General features: G+C 38.6%; 1 protein-coding gene across 12 annotated transcripts in view; it reads right to left on the bottom strand.

The window, feature by feature from the left end:
• LOC126463202 (uncharacterized) overlaps window positions 1-20,860 on the bottom strand; it is a 188,574-nt gene extending 167,714 nt beyond the window's left edge. For all 12 annotated transcript variants that reach the window (XM_050096134.1, XM_050096137.1, XM_050096138.1 and 9 more), the window contains exon 1: window positions 20,595-20,860. In XM_050096134.1, the coding sequence (XP_049952091.1) occupies window positions 20,595-20,729 (135 nt within the window). In that variant the 5' untranslated portion in view covers window positions 20,730-20,860. The remainder of the gene's footprint in view (window positions 1-20,594) is intronic.
• Between the last annotated feature and the right edge of the window lie 743 nt (window positions 20,861-21,603).

Here is a 21,603-nt window from a genome sequence, read left to right as displayed (position 1 = left end):
GGATTTCGAATAATGAACAGCTAACCGATATCATTGTTTGGTCTGATGAGGCTACTTTTAAATACAATGGAACCATCAATTGTCATATTGGCATGTTCTGGGCAAGAAATAATCGACACGTTATGAAAGAATGAGCTGTTAATCTACCTGTGTTATCAGTGTGGTGTGGTACGCCTGTCAGAGGACTTGTAAGGCCATTCTTTTTTGAAGGGAAGACAGAAACCAGTGACCAGGGAGACCCAAGAAGTGTTGGATGGCCTCCATGAAGATTTAAACCAAGCATCAATAGATATGGACGGATGGTGGGTAGCAGCAACAGATAGAATACAATAGAGGAGGAAACTTGCAGAAGCGTGTGGTCCACCGGTTCTGATAACAGAAAAGAAGAAGAAGAAGAAAAAGAAGAAGAAGAAGACAGAACATCATCACATTGCCATCATGACATGCGGCAATTCCTGGATGAAACTTTTGTTAAGAGTTGGACAGGCCAACAAGGAAGTGTTGAGTTTCCACTCACATCTCAAAATTTAATGCCATTACTTCTTTCTGTGGGGAAGACTGAAGGACACTGTCTATGCTGGATGACATGAGTGAGGCAGTTGTGACTGCCTGTGAATTCATTCCAAAGGTAATCATAACATGTGTATTGATCTGTTCTGCAGCGATGTAGATGCTGTATTGCAGCCCATGGAGGAATTTTGAACATCTTCAACAGTGAAACAGCGTCATCATCAGTAATGTTGTGACCACCTACATAACTTAAAAATTCATAGTTTTTGTTATTTTTGTTTGAATTATTAAAGTTCAAACAGTGTAAATCCCTTTGTGGGACATATTGTAGTTATGGAGTTGAGGAGTCGCACGGCAATCGCATTTCAGCACACTACACATAAGAGAGTCTGTGGAGTTTGAAAAATTGGGTTTTGGGCTGGGTCATAGACCCGGATAGATGGATGGATGGATGGATGGATGGATAGATAGACAGACAGACAGACAGATTCACAGATGATATTCAGAATAAATGTTATGATATGTAAGACTGTAATTAGCCATTTACAGTATTGTAGCTGACTAGTTTTATTCAGTGTTTCCTTTATATTGTAGAAGGAGAAACAACTTTAATTTGGATAAATTATGCAGTCTGTCAAATACTATTTCTGAGGAAAACTTTTAAAAGAGTTATACAGCTGTGTATTTCACTCCTTTCCATGCCAAATTTCAAATTTTTATTTACTTGAGGGAAGTGCAGATTGTTTTTCTTGTTATTACGGTAGTTGTGAATATATATATTACTCTCAAACTGCATTGCATTATTGACTAGAAAATTCATTAGGGAATAAATGATCTGTGAGGCCATGGTTAATATTCCCAACTACATAAATAGATCTCTGCAAGATGTAAAAGTCTGAAATTTTCATTATTTTCCTTCGTGCAATATGTTATGGAAAGTGACGAGTTACCTCAGAATATTATTCCATTGCATACTGCTGAGTAAAATATGCAAAATATGTTAACTTACTGATTTCTGTGTCTAAAAGTTGTATTCTTATGGGAAAAGTAGCTGAGCTTAAATGTATCAGCGGGTCTACTATATGGTTTTTCCATTTTACATCAATATGTCCACCTACGAGCTTAGAAATGTCTACCCTGTTTATTATTTTTTACTGCTACATTACACTGAAAGGATATGGGGCATTTCTGAGAAACAGGATGAGCTAAATTTTAAAAGTAAGTCATTTGAACAAAACCAGATGATTACTTTAATATAATTCTCATTCACTATTTTCTTAGTTGATGCTTCTTTGCCCAACTTGACATCAATAATTGTACGACTTGTACAAAGGATTAATTCTGCCTCCCAATTCAAATAAAATGATAGACATTAACACAAACCTAGGCTAGCACTGGGTGCATGATCAGACAACGCAGACTGCCCATGCAGATGACATCACAGTGTAACTTTTCGCCTTCTGTTTCTTAAATAGGATTTAAACCAGCCATGTGCTAACAAATATATGTCATAAAACATTAATATTTGAAATTCAAATGGTGAATGACTAATTATTTAGTTGCTACGTAGGCAGGTGACAACTGTTGAGTAAATTGCCTCCCAAAAACAGATGTCAGTAAAAGCAGTGTCTGTGGAAGGCTAAGATCTGGGTTTGAGCTATCTCCTCCAATAACATTTAGTCTGAATCTATAATCATCTGGTTCTCAAACAGGTCATGTTGTTCTTTTTTCTCCCATAATACTCAAGAAAGAAATTTTAGATTACTGGAGCATTAGAAAAGATTAGAAAAGAAGGGCAAGTGACACAGACCTCAGGATGAGACGTATCAACCTGTTGTGAGGACGAAAGCAGACTTTTTTTGCCTAGAGAATTACAAACTGTAGCTTTCCTGAAATAGTCACCTTGAAAAAGTGGAAATATATCATTTCTCATATGTACATCTAGTAACTGATATTCCTGATGTGTCTGCATATTTCATGATCACCCAGAAAGCACAGCAACACAAATGGCTGACAAACTTTCATAGCCATTGTATGTATTGTATTGTATTGTATTGTATTGTATGTTAACCAGGGGCCTAGAAACGACAGAGAGGCTCCGTCCCCGCTGCAGTGGTCTACAACCCCACGACGACTACCGCAGTCCACTTCACCCCTCCGTCGCCCCACACCGAACCCATGGTTATTGTGCGGTTCGGGCTCTGGTGGAACCCATCCCCCCAGAGAACGTCTCACACCAGACGAGTGTAACCCCTATGTTTGCGTGGGAGAGTAATGGTGGTGTATGCGTATGTGGAGACCTTGTTTGCACAGTAATCGCCGACATAGTGTAGCTGAGGCAGAATAAGGGGAACCAGCCCGCATTCTCCGTGGCAGATGGAAAACCATCTAAAAACCATCCACAGACTGGCCGGCTCACCGGACCTCGACGCAAGTCCGCCGGGAGGATTCATGTCGGGGGCCAGACGCTCCTTCCGGCCCGGAAAGCTGTGCATTAGACCGCACGGGCACTTCACAGCCATAGTGCTGATCAAATAAATTTCATTAATTTGCTTACCTCCATGTGGTAGACAGCCCAGAATTTTTTAAAATAATTTCCTTCCTTGTTGCAGAGTCAACTGCTCTTATTTTCTCTATTAAAGTATTATACACTGCTACTTTCTCATCTTGATTATTGTACTTTACGTTCACGTCATATGCCGGATTTGAAGTAATTCCTGGACTATATACAATTTATCTGCACAGATGAGATATGTGCCCATATATTTTAGCTTTGCTGGCCAAATTGTGACTCCACCTTACGTCTTTGCCCAGATCTCAAGTCTGCACAGGTATCTAGTCCACACTCTATGTATTACATAATTTCCATAAAGTTTCTAAGGCTAGCAATGATGTAACTAAAGACACTGGGATACCAATGGAAGTTATCTTTCGAAAAAGAAAGGAAAATTGGAATTAATGTACCACCGACAGGGATATCAGAGACAGAACAAAAGGACTATTCGAGCATTTACCTGAAGTTATTGAAGAAAACCATGCAAGTAGTTGCCAGAAAGGCACTCATATCTCACCCTTCCTAACTGCAAGTCTAGCATCTTAACCATTGAGCCACATATTCGGTCACTTTCTGAAGGAAAGGGTGGAAGATTAGAATTCAACACACTTCTGACAATGCCGACATTCATCTTATGGAATTATCTTCTGGAGCAGTTTGTGTACATTAAATAAAGTTTTTGTTCCCCATAAGTGAGCTGTAAGAATAACGTGTACAGCAGATAACCAAACACCATGCAGAAACCTTTTTTAAGGATCTTGGAGTTCTTACATTCACTTCCCAATATGCTTACTCCTTAATGGTTTTTTTGCTGATAAAAGAAATTAGTACAGCTAAATTGTGATACCCAGTCACAACACAAGATAATAAAAATAATGTTCATGGTGACCTTGTCTCCTTATTTTACTTAGGTTGTAGGATAAACAATAAGATCCCATCCAAAACAAAGCAAGAAACTGACAATCCCTACCCATTCAACAGAAAATTAAAAATATAACTCTTTAGTCACTCTTTCTACAGTGGGCATTAGATGGCCAATAATATTGTGCAATATTTCCTAATGTTCAATAACACTGAGCACAAAGGGTGAAATTGTGAGGTTGCACAATAATATTGAGAACATCAAAAACTTTTGAAATGTATTGTGCTGCCAGGAAATATTGTGCCGTCTGTGGGCAGTATTGACAGTACGTTTTCCAGTTTCTTGCATGCTACACATGCTGGGCATATTTATATTTGCTGTTTGTTGCAGTTGTGTTGAAATTTAGTTCAAAACAAGATGAAAGAGTGTTATTATTAGAGTGTACTGAAATGTATAAATCATTGCTGGCATGCGGTATTTTAGGACCAATGATCACAAAACCAGAAACACTAAGAATGAACTATACGATTTTTTTCCTCAGAAATACAGGGAATGGTACAATACAGCATGATGGAAAATGTTCTAAAAAAATTTTAATTAATGTAAGGCTATGAATAAAAGTCTATGTAGACATTTATGTATGTGTGTACCTGAATATAATCCTTTAGCACATGTATTATTGTATGACACATTTTGAGAACTAGGTATGTCTCAACTACTTTGAGGTGCAACTGCACTTGCAAATTTCAAGACTTCAAAAGAATTGCCAGTAGCAAAGTATCATAGCATAACAGGTAAGTACTGCCTTGGTGGAATTGCATCTCTCACAGTAGTATTTTGTGTTTTGATAATGGGGATATGGGTGCCTACAGAAATTTTTCAAGGGGGATAGGGGGAGACTCTAAAATTACCATTTTTGATATAAATAAGTTAGTCAGTTTTGAGAAGTTGCATCCCACAAAAACTAAATTTTATATCTGACACAGGAAGATTATATGGAAACTCAAAACCAACAAACATATACCATAAACAAACTTTGAAAAAATGCAAGGGGAACCCATTACGTAATTTCTACACAAATGTATGTTTCACAGCAACTGCTAAAGCCATCATATTGTTTCACTGTGATCAGCCACATAGTGTCACATTTGGTTAAACGAGAAGTCTAGCAGTATCAAGGAAAATCACTTCTAGAAGAGTTAGGAATTTTGTAATGAATACTAGCTCTGTACTCCAGGTTCCAGGGGGGAAAAAGTTGGACTATCAACACCTAACAAGTTATGATAAGCTTTTTCTTTTTCGTTTAACCTCAATTCTTACAACAAATTTTCATGAGTGAACTTCAACATACCTTGAACGAATTGTTCCCCTACTTTTTTTTTCCTTCCCCCCCCCCTCCCCTCCCTCCTGCTTGCATCAAAGTAGAGCAATTATCACAACAGCAGCCTCTTTATCATCCTACATTCTGAACCATGATGTTATTGTGCAATGCTATGGAGCATGTAAGGGGTGCTCACAAATTACGCAAGTTTCAAGATCTGAGATTGAGAATTTCCATTAGCTATATGGCAAGCAAAGCTGTACGACAATGACAAGTAATAAAGTACAAGAAACAGGACTTAGTATTTATAGATGTAAAAAATGTTTCCTTTGAAATATACAACCATAATCAAGTAAATGTCAAGTGATCAATAGTATAGCAATAGCAGCTATACAGTAAAAACAAGGGGTCAGCGGCTCTTTTCAGTGTAGCAGCTTTCTTACTAACTTACGCAATTAAATTTAGATGGTATAAACGTGAATAATGTTCATCAGTATAATAGTGATAGTTTATTACTAATGCAATATACAGATTAAGTTTCAGTTGTGTCTTTGTCACTTGCTAATGTACATTTAGACTTTTTTCACATCCTTGAAGACTCTCCTTCTCGATGGGCTCTTTGGAACACAATGAAAGAATGAATGAATGAGTGCATAAATGAGCCTGAAAGGGGCAGTCTCTTTAGTACTCCCAAAATCCCCATCAATTATTGTATAGTAAAATTTAAGAATATGTTTAATACCCTTAAGTTTTCCCCCTAGTTTTCATCTTTCCCCTGATTTCCTTTTCTGCATCACGTAAGAATAAAATAATGTCGTAGCAGAATACACACTACTTTTAATTTTCAATGTTTTCAGTAAAACATTATTCACAAAATGAGAATCTGAACATCAAACAAAAATATTAAACCTTGTGCAAGGTATGAGAATGCAGTTAATCAGAATGCAATTCAAAACATCCTTGCATATGTAAATCAAGACTTCATCAGATCAGAAAATATTTCCACAAGAAGCATAAGGATAATGACATCCTGCACTGTCCTAGCATAATATTTTAATTTTGCATTGGATGTTCTAATTAATGTACCTGTGTGGATATAAATGCACTTGACACTTTCCAATAACAAATGCAGTTAGCAAAATTGTGAGGAAAATTCATATAATTTATTGTATTCAGTGATCATCCATCATTCTGATGAAACACAAGCAGCTGTTCTTGCATCTCACTCCTGGAACTGTTCCCTGAAGTAATCGAATGAAATCAGACTGGCAGATAATAACATAAATAGAGACGAGCTATCCTTTAAGCGAAATGTGGAATCCCGTTTTATCTGACACGGCCTCACCTACATATACATTTGACACACATATTGAACACATAACACATCTTCTTCTTCTTCTTCTCCTCCTCCTCCTCCTCCTCCCCCCCCCCTTCTCTGTGTTCACCTCTTCCTCCCTACACCTGTGCTCCTTATCCTCTTACCTTTAACTGTCTATGTCTTCCTCACAACTCTCTTTGTTTCTTCACCTCCTCTTCTCCCTCTCTTTGTCCATTTCCTCCACCTACCCCCCTTCCCCCCACCTCTCTCTCTCTCTGACCATATCTTCCTCCTTGCTCTTTCTGACTGTATCCTCCTCTCCCTCTCTCTTTCCATCTCCATCTGCCCCTCTTGCTTTTCCACCTGCCTGTCACCCCTCTACACCTTCCACCTGCCTTATACATTTCCCCTTCCTCCCCTCACTCTGTCCATCTCCTCCTCTATCCACCTCAATCTGGACCAGCCATACTCATCAGCATGTGTAGCCCCTGCAACACAGTTCAATAAAGCAGGCCAATACTACTCCCACAACACACGTCATGCAGAGCAGCCTACATGTCATAGCCCAGCCAGGCAGGTTCATTTGGCAAGTTGATACTGTTCCCAAAGCACAAGCCTGTCGTGCTGGTCAGCCTCTACACCACAGGCTGGAAAAAACACATTTCTGTCCATATTAGAGCTAGGAGGTTATAACCCCCCACAGTGCAGATACTCATGTATCTATTCCTGTATCTATTTCTGTGCCAAATTTAGTCAGTATCGATCCAGGAGTTTATGAGGAGATGCCAGACAAAGACTCTGCTTTATGTGTGTGTCAGATTTAAAAAAATAAACAATTAAAAAATATAAAAAAAAGCATCTTTGTTCAGCAGAATGTGTTGACTTGCATGTTCTGTATATTCACAGTGCTGCCAGCTTTCACTAATGGGGCACTGCAGGTTCACTTTGTGTTACAGGTCAGCAGCAATGGTTTAGATGCACACACTGTTGCTTTTTTATGTGACATATAAAAGAGACATTTTTATGATAGGAATCAGTTCCCAGAAGATCTAGTGAACAGCGCTCTCATCTGAAGATTGTGACCTGTTGAACTGCTGAAATATTCTGTTGATATGACTATGACAGGGCTGCACATCTGACAAGAATATCATCAGCTAAAATACTGAGAAAGCTTATGTGATTCTATAGCTGTTTCTAGGAGGACCACTCTCCAATATACGCACCCGTTGTGGCGTAAGCATGTTTGAAGAAGAGACGGAGATTACTTTTATTAACTAACCTGTTTCTTCCCTCAATTTCACTGAAAACATACATGGAGAAGAAACAGACAATGTGTGAAAACTAGCCTGATTTGACACCACAAATGACTTCCAAAATGTCAAGTCAGGAAGAGATAGCAAAAATGAGTGATGTATTACCCCCCCTCACATGTCGACATACATAGTCAACAAGCTAAAATATGATGCAGGGCAGAGGGTACCTAATACCATTGCTGATCATTCTCTTCCCTGTTCTTCTCACAGAAAACAATTGTCGATATGCGTCTGTATGAGCCCGAATTTTTTTTATCTTGTCTTCATGGTCTTTAAGCAAGATGTGTGTTGGTGGCAGTAGGAGCGTTCTGCAGTCTGTCACAAATTCCAGTTCTTTAAACTTTTCAACAGCACTTTGCAAAAAGAATGTCATCTCCGCTTCAAGGATTTCCATTTGATCTCATGGAGTATTTTTGTAATGCTTGCTTGTTGGTCAAATCTATCAGTAACAGACCTAGCAGCATATCTCTGTAACTGCTTCAGTGTCTTCCTTTAATATAACATGCTGGAGATCCTGAACACCTAACCAGTATTCAAGAATGGGCAACACAGGTGTTCTATATGCTATGACCTTTAAAGATGAGCCACACTTTCCTAAAGCTCTCACAGTAAACCTAAGGTGACAACTCACCTTCCCTACAACAGATGCCTGTTCTACTATATGACACTTCATAACATTATGCCTGGGTATTTAACTAACATGACTGTGTCAAGTAGCGCACCTCTACCACTGTATTTGAACATTGGATTGTTTCTCTTACTCATCACTATTAACTTACATTTCTCCACATTTCGAGCAAGCTAACATTCACCACAACAAATAGTAATTCTATCCATGTCATCTTGTGTCCTCTTACAATTACTCAACGATGGCGCTTTCCCATACACTACAGCATCCGCAACGAACAGTCACAGATTGCTGCTGCTCACCCTACCCTTCAGATCATTTATACATATAAAACAAGAGCAGTCCTGGTGCATCCTGATGATACCTTTGTCTCTCATGAACACACACCGTCTAGGTAATGTACCACACGTTCCATTACTTACAGTGTCTTTGAACCACTCACACATCTGAATAATTATCTGTATATTCGGACCTTTGTTAACAACCTGTAGTGGAGCACTGTGTCGAACACTTTCCTGAAATCTAGGATTACGGAATCTGCCTGTTGCCTTTCAACCATGGTTCTCAGGTACCATGCAAGAAAAGGGCAAGCCAAGGATCACACAAGTGACACTCACTAAATCCATGCTGATATGCGGATAGCAGCATTTCTCTCTCAAAGAAATTTATTATATGTGAACCCAGTGCATGCTCAAGAATTCTGCACTAAACTGACAGTAGCCCACCCAGTTAGCTGTGCAGTCTAATGCACTGCTTTCAGGGCAGAAAGTCGTGCCGGTCCCCGGCACAAATCCGCCCGGCGGATTAGTGTCGATGTCCGATGTGCCAGCCAGTCTGTGGATGGGATTTAACGGAGTTTTCCATCTACCTCGGCGAATGCGGGCTGGTTCCCCTTATTCCACCTCAGTTACACTATGTCGGCAATTGCTGGGAAAACACTTTCTCCACATACGCGTACACCATAATTATTCTACCATGCAAACATTGGGGTTACACTTGTTTGGTGTGAGATGTTCCCGGGGATGTCCACTGGGGGCTGAACTGCACAATAACCCTGAGTTCGGTGTGGGACGGCGGTGGGTTGAGTGGACTGCTGTAGCCTGCTGTGGGGTTGTGAACCACTGAGGGCTACAGCGGGAGCGAAGCCTCTCCGTTGTTTCCAAGTCCCCAGTTCCATACAATACATACAAACTGACAATATGGATGTTGATTTGTAACTTCTGTGCATCTGTTTTTTACCCTCATTCTACATGGGAGTCACCTGTTTCCCCTCTCCTGTCACTTGGGACTTGGCGAGAGATCCACAATAAATGTGAGCTATGTAATGACACAGTGTCAAAGAGTGCTTTCTAAAAAACCAATTCAGGATTCCATTTGGACCTGGCAACTTATTTGTTCTCAATTCAAAGCTTTTGAATGACAGGGATGCTGTTTTGTAATGTTCTCCATATGAGAGTTTGCGTGGGGGTCAAACAATAGTATGTTCATAAGATCATCCCGTATGAATGATTTTTTAAACTCGAAATTTAAAACTACAGAGTCTGAAAAAAAGCCTTCGGCTTGCTTAGTGCTTTTACATAGGACCACAGTAGTCTAGACATTTCGTTAATGTATGAAGAAGCAAGTTGTTGTGCGCTTTGCACATTGCTCTCTTTATAAACACACAAATTTCTGCTAACATTTCCCTGTTGACAACTTGGGTACTCTCCCTGAAAAACATCATTCATTCCTGTAACGCCCTGGCCTCAACCTTTGCTACTTCCTGTTCCCCCCTTGCACCTGCTTCGACTCTGCTGAAGGAGAAGCCATTTGACCACTCATAGGGTGAACAGCAAATTCAGATGGCCATCCCCCACACAGTGACCCTCTAACTCGAATGACATGAACAGGTTACAATCTTCCATGAACATATCAGGTATGCTGGAAGGAACATCAGCAGCAAAGCTCATGGGAGAAACAAGCGACATTTAAGGTGCCCCATGCAATGTTCCAGTTTCTCCATTGCAGCTACAGACCGAAGCAGCAGTTTTTCAGGTGGCAGACTGTAGCCAATAGCATTTTCAGTTATTCACGAACTGTGGCTAAATCCTCCTGTGTCTGCACACAGCAACCACATCCTCTACCTGTACTATAATAAAATTAGAAATAAAGCATTAAGTAAAAGTGAGCTCTGTTGTCTTTTGGACATAGATTTGCACTACCTTCTCTGCAGGTATCACATGCTGAATTTTGTATTTTCTACAGGTGAACCAAATTAACACATTAACCCTAGCACCACTACATTCAAATCTGTCACACGGATGTCTGGGGGGGGGGGGGAGGGGGGGGGGGGCAAAATTCGCCCTCACTTTCTATTCACTTTTTAACATTTTGTTTGTTTGTTTTGTTTTCATTATTTAATGAATTAGGAATTTCTTTACTAGGTTGCAACACACTTTCCATAGTTATTAGGAATATTATAACACATACAAATAGAATAAATGAAGTAATGAATATGAGAAAAATTATTCCATTTTTATCATGAAACTAACACTCTCATATACATCAGGCTTATATTAAGAAATCATAAAAGAATGTACAATAGCAAACCACAAATAAGAAAACAGAAAATCAAAGTCAGAAATTAAACTGAGTTTTTTCTTCCTACTCACTTTCCCTTTCAATTCCACAACCTTTGCATATGATTGTTTTTGCAGGACGAATGGATTGGTTGGTTGGTTGTTTTGGGGAAGGAGACCAGACAGCGTGGTCATCGGTCTCATCGGATTAGAGAAGGATGGGGAAGGAAGTCGGCCGTGCCCTTTCAGAGGAACCATCCCGGCATTTGCCTGGAATGATTTAGGGAAATCACGGAAAACCTAAATCAGGATGGCCGGACGCGGGATTGAACCGTCGTCCTCCCGAATGGACGAATGGAACACACATACCTGGAACACCGGCAACAAACTATAGACACTTTTGTCATCTTGTCTTTTTCCTTTTTAGAGTTTTTACTCTTCAAACAGATGTGACATCCTCCTCTTGAATAAAATTCAACAGATTGCACAGCTGCAGTAATGCTGGGCAGCATTTTCTGTAGAACACTTTCCATTGCAGAGATGATAGGCTTTTGTAAACCCATATATTCTTTGCTCTCTCTTCAACAGCTGCCCCAAACAAGCTGTTGACCTAATTCTAGCAGATACAGCCTTCTATTATGCTGCTTTTTATTCTGGTTTGGGTTGTTTATCATGAAAATTGTTCCAGCACTCAGACAAGCAATATCTATCAAGGTGAAAAAGAGAGATAACAGCCACCTTCTTGTCCCTCATTTTACTGAATGATTTTGCATCATTTGATCGATGCTGCTTATGTCCCCTTTGGTTTCATTGTAGTAGAGATTGATGTTTGTCTTTTTTTTCTCTGTTGACATATCCGCCTTGCTATCATTGTGTTGCGTGAAAAGAAGTGGGAGAGTCTTAGTAGGCTTCAGTTTTGAGATGTATGAAACCAAGGTAATTGGTGCATTGCCTGTTTTCGGATCTGTGAATAAGAACTTAGAGGAATATAGCTCTCGACCCTGTGTCTTCTTTAGTTGTTCTGATATGTGCTTTCTGTTACTCTTCAATGTTCCCACCAAAGTTAACTTGTCATCATTGTAAAGCTCCTCGGTTAGGTCTATGGATGTATAATAACTATCTGTTGTTATATTTCTTCCACTTCCTGCCAGCAGATTCACTAGGTGTCTAACAGCTGCCTTTGCACTCCGTTCCTCGGCAGGTCATTCATCAATCCTTGCACACACCTCCATTTTTAGAACATACCGGGTGTGAGTATCTGATAACATCCTAATCAATATGCCATACCTCCTGGGCTTGTCTTTGATAAATACCTTAAAGGGACATCTTCCTCGAAATAGGGAGAGCATTTCATCGATCGTTACATCTGCACATGGTATGTAGTATTTCACAAACATTTCATCAATTTTGTCGAAAACTTCACAAAGGGGGCAAAACTTATCCTGCTTTCGTCTTTCGGTTCTTGTTTCTTTATCATCAAATCTAATCAGGGACAGAAGTTCTCCACATTGAATACAACTCATTGTAACTATGCAGATATTCATTCCCGGTACTTTCCCCCATAAGTCCTCAAGAGGCAGTCTAGTGTCATTATTTGTGCCCATGAGTATCAACATACCAATGAAGGTGTACATTTCTTCAACGGTTTAAGTTTTAAGTTCTCATTACGAGCTTTTTGGTTTCTTTAGTCCATGATAATCTTCATTATTTCGAGAGTTATAAACTTTTCGAACAATTCTGACACAGTAGAGGTCAAGCCTTCACAAAAATTCACTAATTTTCTACTGACCTGCGTACTTGCCTTGGAGGTGCAGTAATATATTCCCTACCACTTTTTGCTGTAACAATGATGCTGGAAGCAACTGCATACTGTTCATCAGGGGATGACCTCCATGAACTTGACTCATTTTCAATTGCTCGGGGGACAGGGGGGTGGGGGGGGGGGGGGGCGTTTGGGTGAGGAGACCAGACAGTGAGGTCATCGGTCTCGTTGGATTAGGGAAGGAAGTCAGCCGCACCCTTTAAAAGGAACCATCCTGGGCATTTGCCTGGAGTGATTTAGGGAAATCATGGAAAACCTAAATCAGGATGGCTGGATGCGGGATTGAACAGTCATCCTCCTGAATGTGAGTCCAGTGTGCTAACCACTGTGTCACCTTGCTCATTTTCAACTGCTCTGTCGCTATCATATGTCACAACTGTATCATCTTCTTCTGGATTACTTTAATTACCTTCACTTGCTTCATTTATTATAGCTGACACCTCTTCATCTATGAGAATCCTCTGATACTGACAAGATATTTTATTAGAACTACGAGTAATGTACAACTGGTGAAACAACAAAGGAGATTTATTTCAAAACAACATTGGCAACACAATACAGCAGTACCAACAGTCAGAAACTGCATTTCTTTCTGCATATTGAGAAATATTTTAATGAGAAAAGTAGTCTCACCGATGTCTAAGGGGGACAAAAACTGCCCGCACTTAAATTAAATATAATAGGCAGATTTCAATAATTCACAAAAATTATAAAGCCCTGACAGCACATACTCTGATTTTCTACAACTACCTAAATTCTTGATTCTTCACTCCAACAAATGGATACATTACACAAATAAAACAAATACTGTGGGCAAAGAAGTCCGAGAAGTGACAGGAAAGCTACAAAACCTGTAAAAGGAAATGCAAAGTCTCAATCTAGATACAGTGGGGGTCTATGAAATTACAATAGAAATAGAAAGAATTCTTGTCAAATGACTACGGAGTAACATCAACAGCAGCACAAAATAGTCTAACAGTAATAGGATTGATTATGAATAATATTATGGAAAGGATAGTGGCTAGTCACCACATAGCGGAAATGCTGAGTCGCTGATAGCCCCAACAAAAAGACTGTCACAAAATAAGCTTTCGGCCAACAACGCCTTTGGCAGAAATAGGCAAAACACACACACACACACACACACACACACACACACACACACACACACACACACATACAAATATGACCACAGTTTCTGGCAGCTGAAGCCATAATATTGTTACATTCCATACTGGAGTTTCCACTGTCTGATTTGTTATGAATAGGAAGATAGGGCAAAGACTGAATAACTATGAACAGTTTAGCGAAAGAATATCAGAATCAAAATTCAATCAATGCAAATAACTATAGTTCAGGAATATATGCCAATGTCCCAAGCAGATGATGGTGAGACAGAGACAGTATATGAAGGAGTTAAATGGGTAACTCATTATGTACATAGACATGAAAATCAGTTATACATGGGAAGAAATAGAAGGCACAGATATCGAAGAATGTAGGTTTGGCTAGGGTACATGAACAAGAAATGAGAGAGACTTCTTGACATCTGCAATAAATTTCAACTAATAACGCCAAACACACTCTTCAAAAGTTACAAGGACAGGAAGTATATTTGAGAAGTTCTGGAAACACAGGTCAATAACTGCTGGATTACATCATGGTGAGACAAATATTCTGATATCAGATATTGGATTCTATGGTGTAGTCAAGTGCACATATAAGACTCAGGTCACAAATTAATAGTGTTGAAGAGTTGGTTGAAGTTTAACAAAACTGTCAGGAAGAATCAATGTGTTAAGCAGTAGGATATTGAATTACTATGGAATGATGCAGTGCATTTGAAGTTCTTTCAGGTTACCATAAACAGCTCCATTGATGAGAAATGAACATCTCTAAAAAGGGTAGTCACAGAAGTTGGATAAACAAATGTAAGTACAAGGCAACTGTGGAGAAACCAAAGGTGAAAGAATTTTGTACTTCCGTTTGTGTGTAAATACTTTTAGGAGTAAATGGCCCTCTCACCAAAAAACAGAATGTTGAGTCAGTGATATGCACAGACACAAAACAATGAGTGTTTCCTTTATCCCTAAATTATTTAGCTAAAAGAACCTACAGCTACATGACAACTCTGCAATTCACACTTAAGTGCCTAGAACAGAGTTCATCAAACCCCTTTCACTATTTCTCTATCATTCTACTCTCAAACAGTTTGCAGGAAAAATAAATACTTAAACTGTTCCATGTGAGCTCTCATTTCTCTTATTTTATTATGATGATCCCTATGTAGGTGGGCTTCAACAAAATATTTTTGTATTCAGAGGAAAAAGTTGGTGACTGAAATTTTGTGGAAAGATCTCGCTGCAGTGTAAAACACCCTTGTTTTAATGATTGCCACTCCGACTCGAGAATCACATCCATGACACTCTCTCATGTATTTTGTGATAATACAAAACAAGCTGCTCTTCTTTGAACTTTTTTGATGTCCTCTGTCAATCCTATCTGGTAAGCATCCCATGCCGCTTACAGTACTCTTGCAGAGGATGGACAAGTATAATTTAGGCAGTCTTCTTAATGAGATTGTTGCAATAAAATACTTCAATTTATTGTTACAAGATGGAAACACAAAAATGTTTGGGAAAAGAAAGGACTGCACCAACTGTAATCATTTAAGAATGAAATTAATACGAATTGCAGAGAACCAAAAGTGTAATGCTGACACGAAAAATCGAAATGGAAATGGTCCTCGGAAAAACAGTTTCAGCATATCAAAATCCTACTTATCCTTCAGTGAAATTGAAAGCAAATGCATCAAAGAAAAGAGAGAAGAATGGATAGCAGGGAAGATTACAATGAGTGACTCCAAAAGATACAGAAACTGTCTGCTGATGCAACAGAAAATGAAATAGATGTTAGTTTGAAATACATAGGGGCTCCAGCATTAGAGTCAGATTTTAATAGATCTTTGGAAAACCTGCAATCAAACAAGGCAGAAGGGCTCGATAACAAAGTAATGTATAACATTTCTTCAAAATTTCTAAAACCATTGTAGAGCTGTGTCATAACCGAAAGATTAAGTCTACCCTACAAAAGATGTGGAGAGACAATATCAGAAATGAGAGCATAAAGAAGCCTTTCAAGTGGAAGTGGCCATGGAGGAAAGGCTTACAGCAATACTGAAATGGTTTGTTCATGTGAAACATTTGCAGCCTAACAGAATTCCCCATCAGTACTTGGAAAGCAACATTTAGAGACAAAGTCAGTTGGGAGTCCAATGAAGAGGTGGGTGGAAAAAATAAAGAAGACCTTGAAAGAAAAGAAGAGGCATGGGGTACCATGGTGAAAGATGAAATCCACCAACACAGAAACACAAGGATGCAAACTGCTTGAACATATTAATTACCCAGTTTGCTTGAAGGTCTGCTGATGATGATCATTGGAGGAAGCAGCATCTAAACAATTATTCAATTTAGTATGTAGAATCCTTGAGATGGAGACATGCCATGAGACTTTTAGAAGAATATCATCTACACAATATCAAAGATAGCACAGGCAAATAAATGCAAGAACTATCATAAAATCAATTTACCAGTTCATACATCCAGGTTGCTGTGAGAATAGTATACATAAGAGTGTGGGGAAAGCTAAGGAACTGTCAGATGACTATCAGTTAGGCACTAGGAAATGAACAACAGGTAATATACACTGTGTTCAAGAACCAGGAGGAAACAATAAGAATAGAACACCAAGAGAAAAGTGCTCAGATTAAAAAGATGGTAATGCAGTCTTTAATCTCTACTGTTGAAATTGTACCCAGAAGAATCAGTTATAGAAATAAAAAGAAAAGTTTGGCAGTGACATTGTGATTCAGGGTGATAGGATACCAATGGTAGGACTTGCTGATGATTCTGCTATCCTGAGTGTGTGGAATACTAATACTATGCATTATTATGTGTTATTGTAACTTATCTTTGACCTGTCCAATATCAATTGTACAATTTGTACTGTATGATAAAACTGGACCAATAAAAAATCAAATCAATAATTACAGATCTTGTTGAGCAGAATGAACAGTTTAATGAGCATACAATATAGATGGAGAGTAAACAAAGAAAGACAACAGTAATACGACTATTAGAAATTACATTGGTGATAAATTTAACATCAAAATTGGAGACTTTATAAGCAAAACAATGCACGAGAGGTGAAGCAAAGAGGATCCAAAAAAATCAGTACAGACAGAGATGACATTCATCACTAAAATATGTCTAATAGTATCAACATAAGTCTTTATCTCAGTAAGTAATTTATGAAACTGTAGACGTTGGAGCCCAGTATTTTATGAAAGTGAATCATGAACAATGGGAAAGTTGCTAAAGGAAACTCAGAATCTGAGACATAACATTACAGAAGTGTCCTGAAAATTTAGTTGCCTAAGAAGATAAAAAATTATGACAATGATATTGGTTTGAGGGCACACAAGGGCATGGTTATCAGTGTCCTTGCAGGATATTAACTAAATACTTAGTGGGAATAAAGTCTTTCTTTGTAAGCAATTTTCTAGGAACAATGGAAAATTTTGGTGACTTCAAAGACTGTCTGGAAATGACAACACGGACATTGGTTGTTTATAAGTAATTTAAAAATGATGATCAAATCACACATGAGAATGTGTGTGTGTATGAGCACACATTCGTGCCCTTATCACATGCTTAAGTGAAAGTATAATACAATGGTGAGATACATACTACATAAAATGAGAATTATGTGAAGAAAGTAGAAAGTTATTCACTGATACACATGGCTGGCTAACCACTAATAAAAAAAAGGGAAAGAGTCAGCTACTGCGAGAACAAGTAAGTGTTAGTTAATAGTTAATAACTATAGAGTAGGCCTATAAATAGATGTTAAACATGCTTAAACAAACACCTGGGTCTAGTTTAAAAATATATGTTAAAAGAAGAATGGACATTACACTACATATAATACACACACACACACACACACACACACACACACACACACACACACACAGTTACTACCTCATATTTAAAAATTCATCTATTGAGTAGCAGGAGTTGTTATTCAGACATTCTTTTAATTCGTTTTTAAATGATGGTTGGCTATCTTTCAGACTTTTAATGTTATTTGGCAAATGACCAAAGATTTTTGTGACAGCATAATTCACCCCTTTCTGTGCCGAACAGTGAAGACCATCCTTTCTTCTAGTGTTGTAGCTATGAACATTGCTGTTATTTTTGAAATGGGATGGGTTAATAATAACAAATTTTATATCTATTGTAAAGGTACTGTGAATATCCCGAGTTCCTTAAACAAATGTCTGCAAAGTGATCTTGGGTGAGTTCCAGCTATTATTCTGATTACACGTTTTTGTGCAATGAAACTTTTTCTCTCAATGATGAATTACCCCAAAATATGATGCCATATGAAAGCAGTGAATGAAAATAAGCGTAGTAGCCTAATTTAGTGGTATGTTTATCACCAAAATTTGAAATACCCTAATAGCATAAGTAGCTGAACTAACCATTTCAGCAGATCATCAATGTGTTTCTTTCCATTCAACTTCTCATCAATGCACAAACCCAGAAATTTTGAATATTCTGCCTTAGCAACAGATTCCCATGTAGGGTAATACATTACTTTCCTCATATGCATAACTTGCTTGTTTATTTCCAAGGATTTCTATATGGTCTGTCACCCAGCAGATGGATAATTCCCCCCTGTGACGTTGCAGTATGTGGAGCATGTTTTGTACATTCGGAACCACTTACGTGTGCTGTGTAGATCTGCTGATTGATCTGTATGGAATCAGTCCACTGTTGATTGCATTTCATCTACCCTATTGCTTTTAGGATTGTTTACATTTATGTGTCAAAAACTTAATATTTTTCTGGAAGTCTAATCCTAAAGACATAGTCAGAAAAAACTACAGAGCAGCCGACAGTATGCTCACGCTTACATCTGCCAGTATAAATAACTGTTAAAGTTGTGTTCACCTGAAAACTCTTAAAATGCTGGTTTACATAATAAAAACTGTACTTCGTTGAATTTAAAGCAGCTATGACTTCAAGACTAACCAAGGAGTACTGAGTACAGGAATATACTGCAGACAGAGGCTATAACAACAGTCAGGATGATAGGACATAGTTTAGAGCACCATAGATTAACTTTCATGGCACTAGAGAGAGCTGAAGAGGGCAAAAACTCTAGGAGATGGAGATTATACTAACAAATAAGCCAGTATATTGGGTGTATGTGCTACTCTGAAACGAAGAAGTTAACACAAGAAAGGAGGTCATGGTAGGCGATACTGAACCGTTCTGAAGACTGAAGAAACTGTAAGAGGCAAAATGTATTAAATACGTAACAGTGAATTTTGGCAAAGACACGTTCTGTCTGAAATTAGTACTTGCTCAAAAAATCAGAAAGTAGGCTTTGCATACTCTCATAATCATATGCATTAAGTTTGGAGCCAGCATAGGTGGTGCGACGGGGAATTTTCTCTGCCCAGTGTCTAGGTGTTGTGATGTCCTCATCATCAGCCTCATCAACTGCAGGTCGCCGAAGCCACTTCAAATCGAAAGACCGGCACCCAGCGAATGGTCTGCCCAAAGCTGGGGAGGGGGGGGGGGGGGGGTTGCCATACGATTAAATAAAATAAATAAAAACCTAATGGGTGATGCAAAGATGAGGAAAAAAAAAACATGTTGCATAGAGAAGTCTGAAAGAGGTCTTTACCCAGCAGTGGAATTCAAAACCGTCATCAAAATATAAGTAGTAGTGGCCGTAATAGTTGTAGGCCTAGTGAAGTAAGCTTCATTTCAGCAGCAGAGGAATAATTATTCCCCACAAATAACCACTGGCAAATTTGGAATTCTTTCCAGACGGAAATTAACACAAGTAACTAACAGATCTACCAGGTATTCCTCCCATTACAAAAGCAAGATACACTACTTACAGAGCAGTGATGGCTCTCTTTCATACGAGGCAAAATATGTAGGGATGGTCGAGAGGTATACCATTCCCATACACATTATCCCAGCATCATGAACTTGCAAACTGCTATGGAACAAAGTTAACAAGGAAAGGAAGCACTGCACTGGGAAGAAAAAAACAGTGACCCTGACCTGCAAACCTATCAAGAGAAAATAGTAGCCATCATGTATTTGCTATAATTATGACTAATTTCGACAGAAACAGCCATTCTTCCGACCTAAGCCTGAAGAAGATGGTAGCTGTCACCATTACAACCAGTGCCAAAAACAATTAACTGATCCGTTCCTATCACGCTAATCAATACTGCCTAAACACCATTTTTTTTACGTCGTAACTTTTGACTACATATGCCGCAAAACTTGTTTTTCTTTAAACTGCTGTGTGTCAAAAAAAAAAAAAAAAATGCAATTAAAGCGATGGTTGCAAAATACGTGATAGTTAACATCTTGCAAAAACTACAGGTCTTGCAATAAAAGCAAACTGCACAAATGTTATTAATATGATTTGGATGTGTTTTCTTTGTGCTCGAATATGTTGCACAGATTTAAATTTACTGTCTGCTCCACGAAAAGTATTTACTCGTATTTTATTTGTAGCAGGGCCTATATTCTGCGCTCTGTGGTCTTCCTACTAAAGTGAACATTGTAAAACAACGTACATCCAACCTTTGGGCAGTATTTCTCTCTCTTACCCGTTTAGTCCATCTACTGAAAAATTTGGACCACGCCAATTCTCTGTCTGAGTCTTTCTCCCGGCGTCGTTTACTCCATTTACTGAAAAATTTGGACCACGACGATTCTCTTGAGTCTTTCTGCCGGTGTGCCATTCGACTTGCAAAACCAAGTTATGTAACAACGTATAACGTATACCAATAATAGAAAAATAACTGGGTATAGGATAAATTTACGTAAATAACAAATACATTTGCTAGTACTCCCGCCGTCAAAATTTTAAAACATAAATATAAACAGATCGTTACCTTCGATAATTCGATTATCGAATGCTACAGTATCGATTGTTAACTATTTTTTATTTGCTGTTTGAATCCCACTATAGATAACAGGTATGTTTTTTAGTTCAATAAAACGATTGTTTAACTATATTATTTGCAGTGCAGCCAACGTTTTTCTCTACTGGTGGCATAGCTACAGAGCATTGCTTCTCAAGAATTCCAAAAACCCCTCGGGTTAGTTTTGTCACCACGGCAAAGTTCCCGTCACTGTCAGGATACGTCATAAAAGTGGAGGCGCTCTCTAAGGATGACAGTCACTAAACTTTTTTTTTAAATCCACAAGTTATTCGCTTGTGTGGTTTCTGAAAACGCGGTCATTCCAAACTCACCAGACGTAAAATAAAATATCGTAAAAAAGAATACTGTGGACACCCACTTTGGAGTAACCGGCTAATAAATGGATAGTTTTACACAATGTTTCACAAACATCGATAATATACAAATATTTTTTTCAATATTTTTGAACGAGTGATGAAACGGTTCATGAATTACTACGCAACATACACAAATACGAACATGAGATTCTCTGTCCCAGCTGATGAATGACTCGCTGTAACTTCAAGGTATATAAACATCAAGTAAATATCTCTGGAGTGAGCATTGCGTTCTGCGCATGTTGTCAACATCAAACCAGGATTGTCACGTGTTTTCGGGACTTCACTGTGCGTGTGTGCTTCCGCAGAGTTTG

Source organism: Schistocerca serialis, chromosome 1 (assembly GCF_023864345.2).
Source record: "Schistocerca serialis cubense isolate TAMUIC-IGC-003099 chromosome 1, iqSchSeri2.2, whole genome shotgun sequence".
Taxonomy (NCBI): domain Eukaryota; kingdom Metazoa; phylum Arthropoda; class Insecta; order Orthoptera; family Acrididae; genus Schistocerca; species Schistocerca serialis.
The sequence above is the reverse complement of the archived record's forward strand: the minus strand, read 5'-3'. Positions and strand labels throughout refer to the sequence as shown.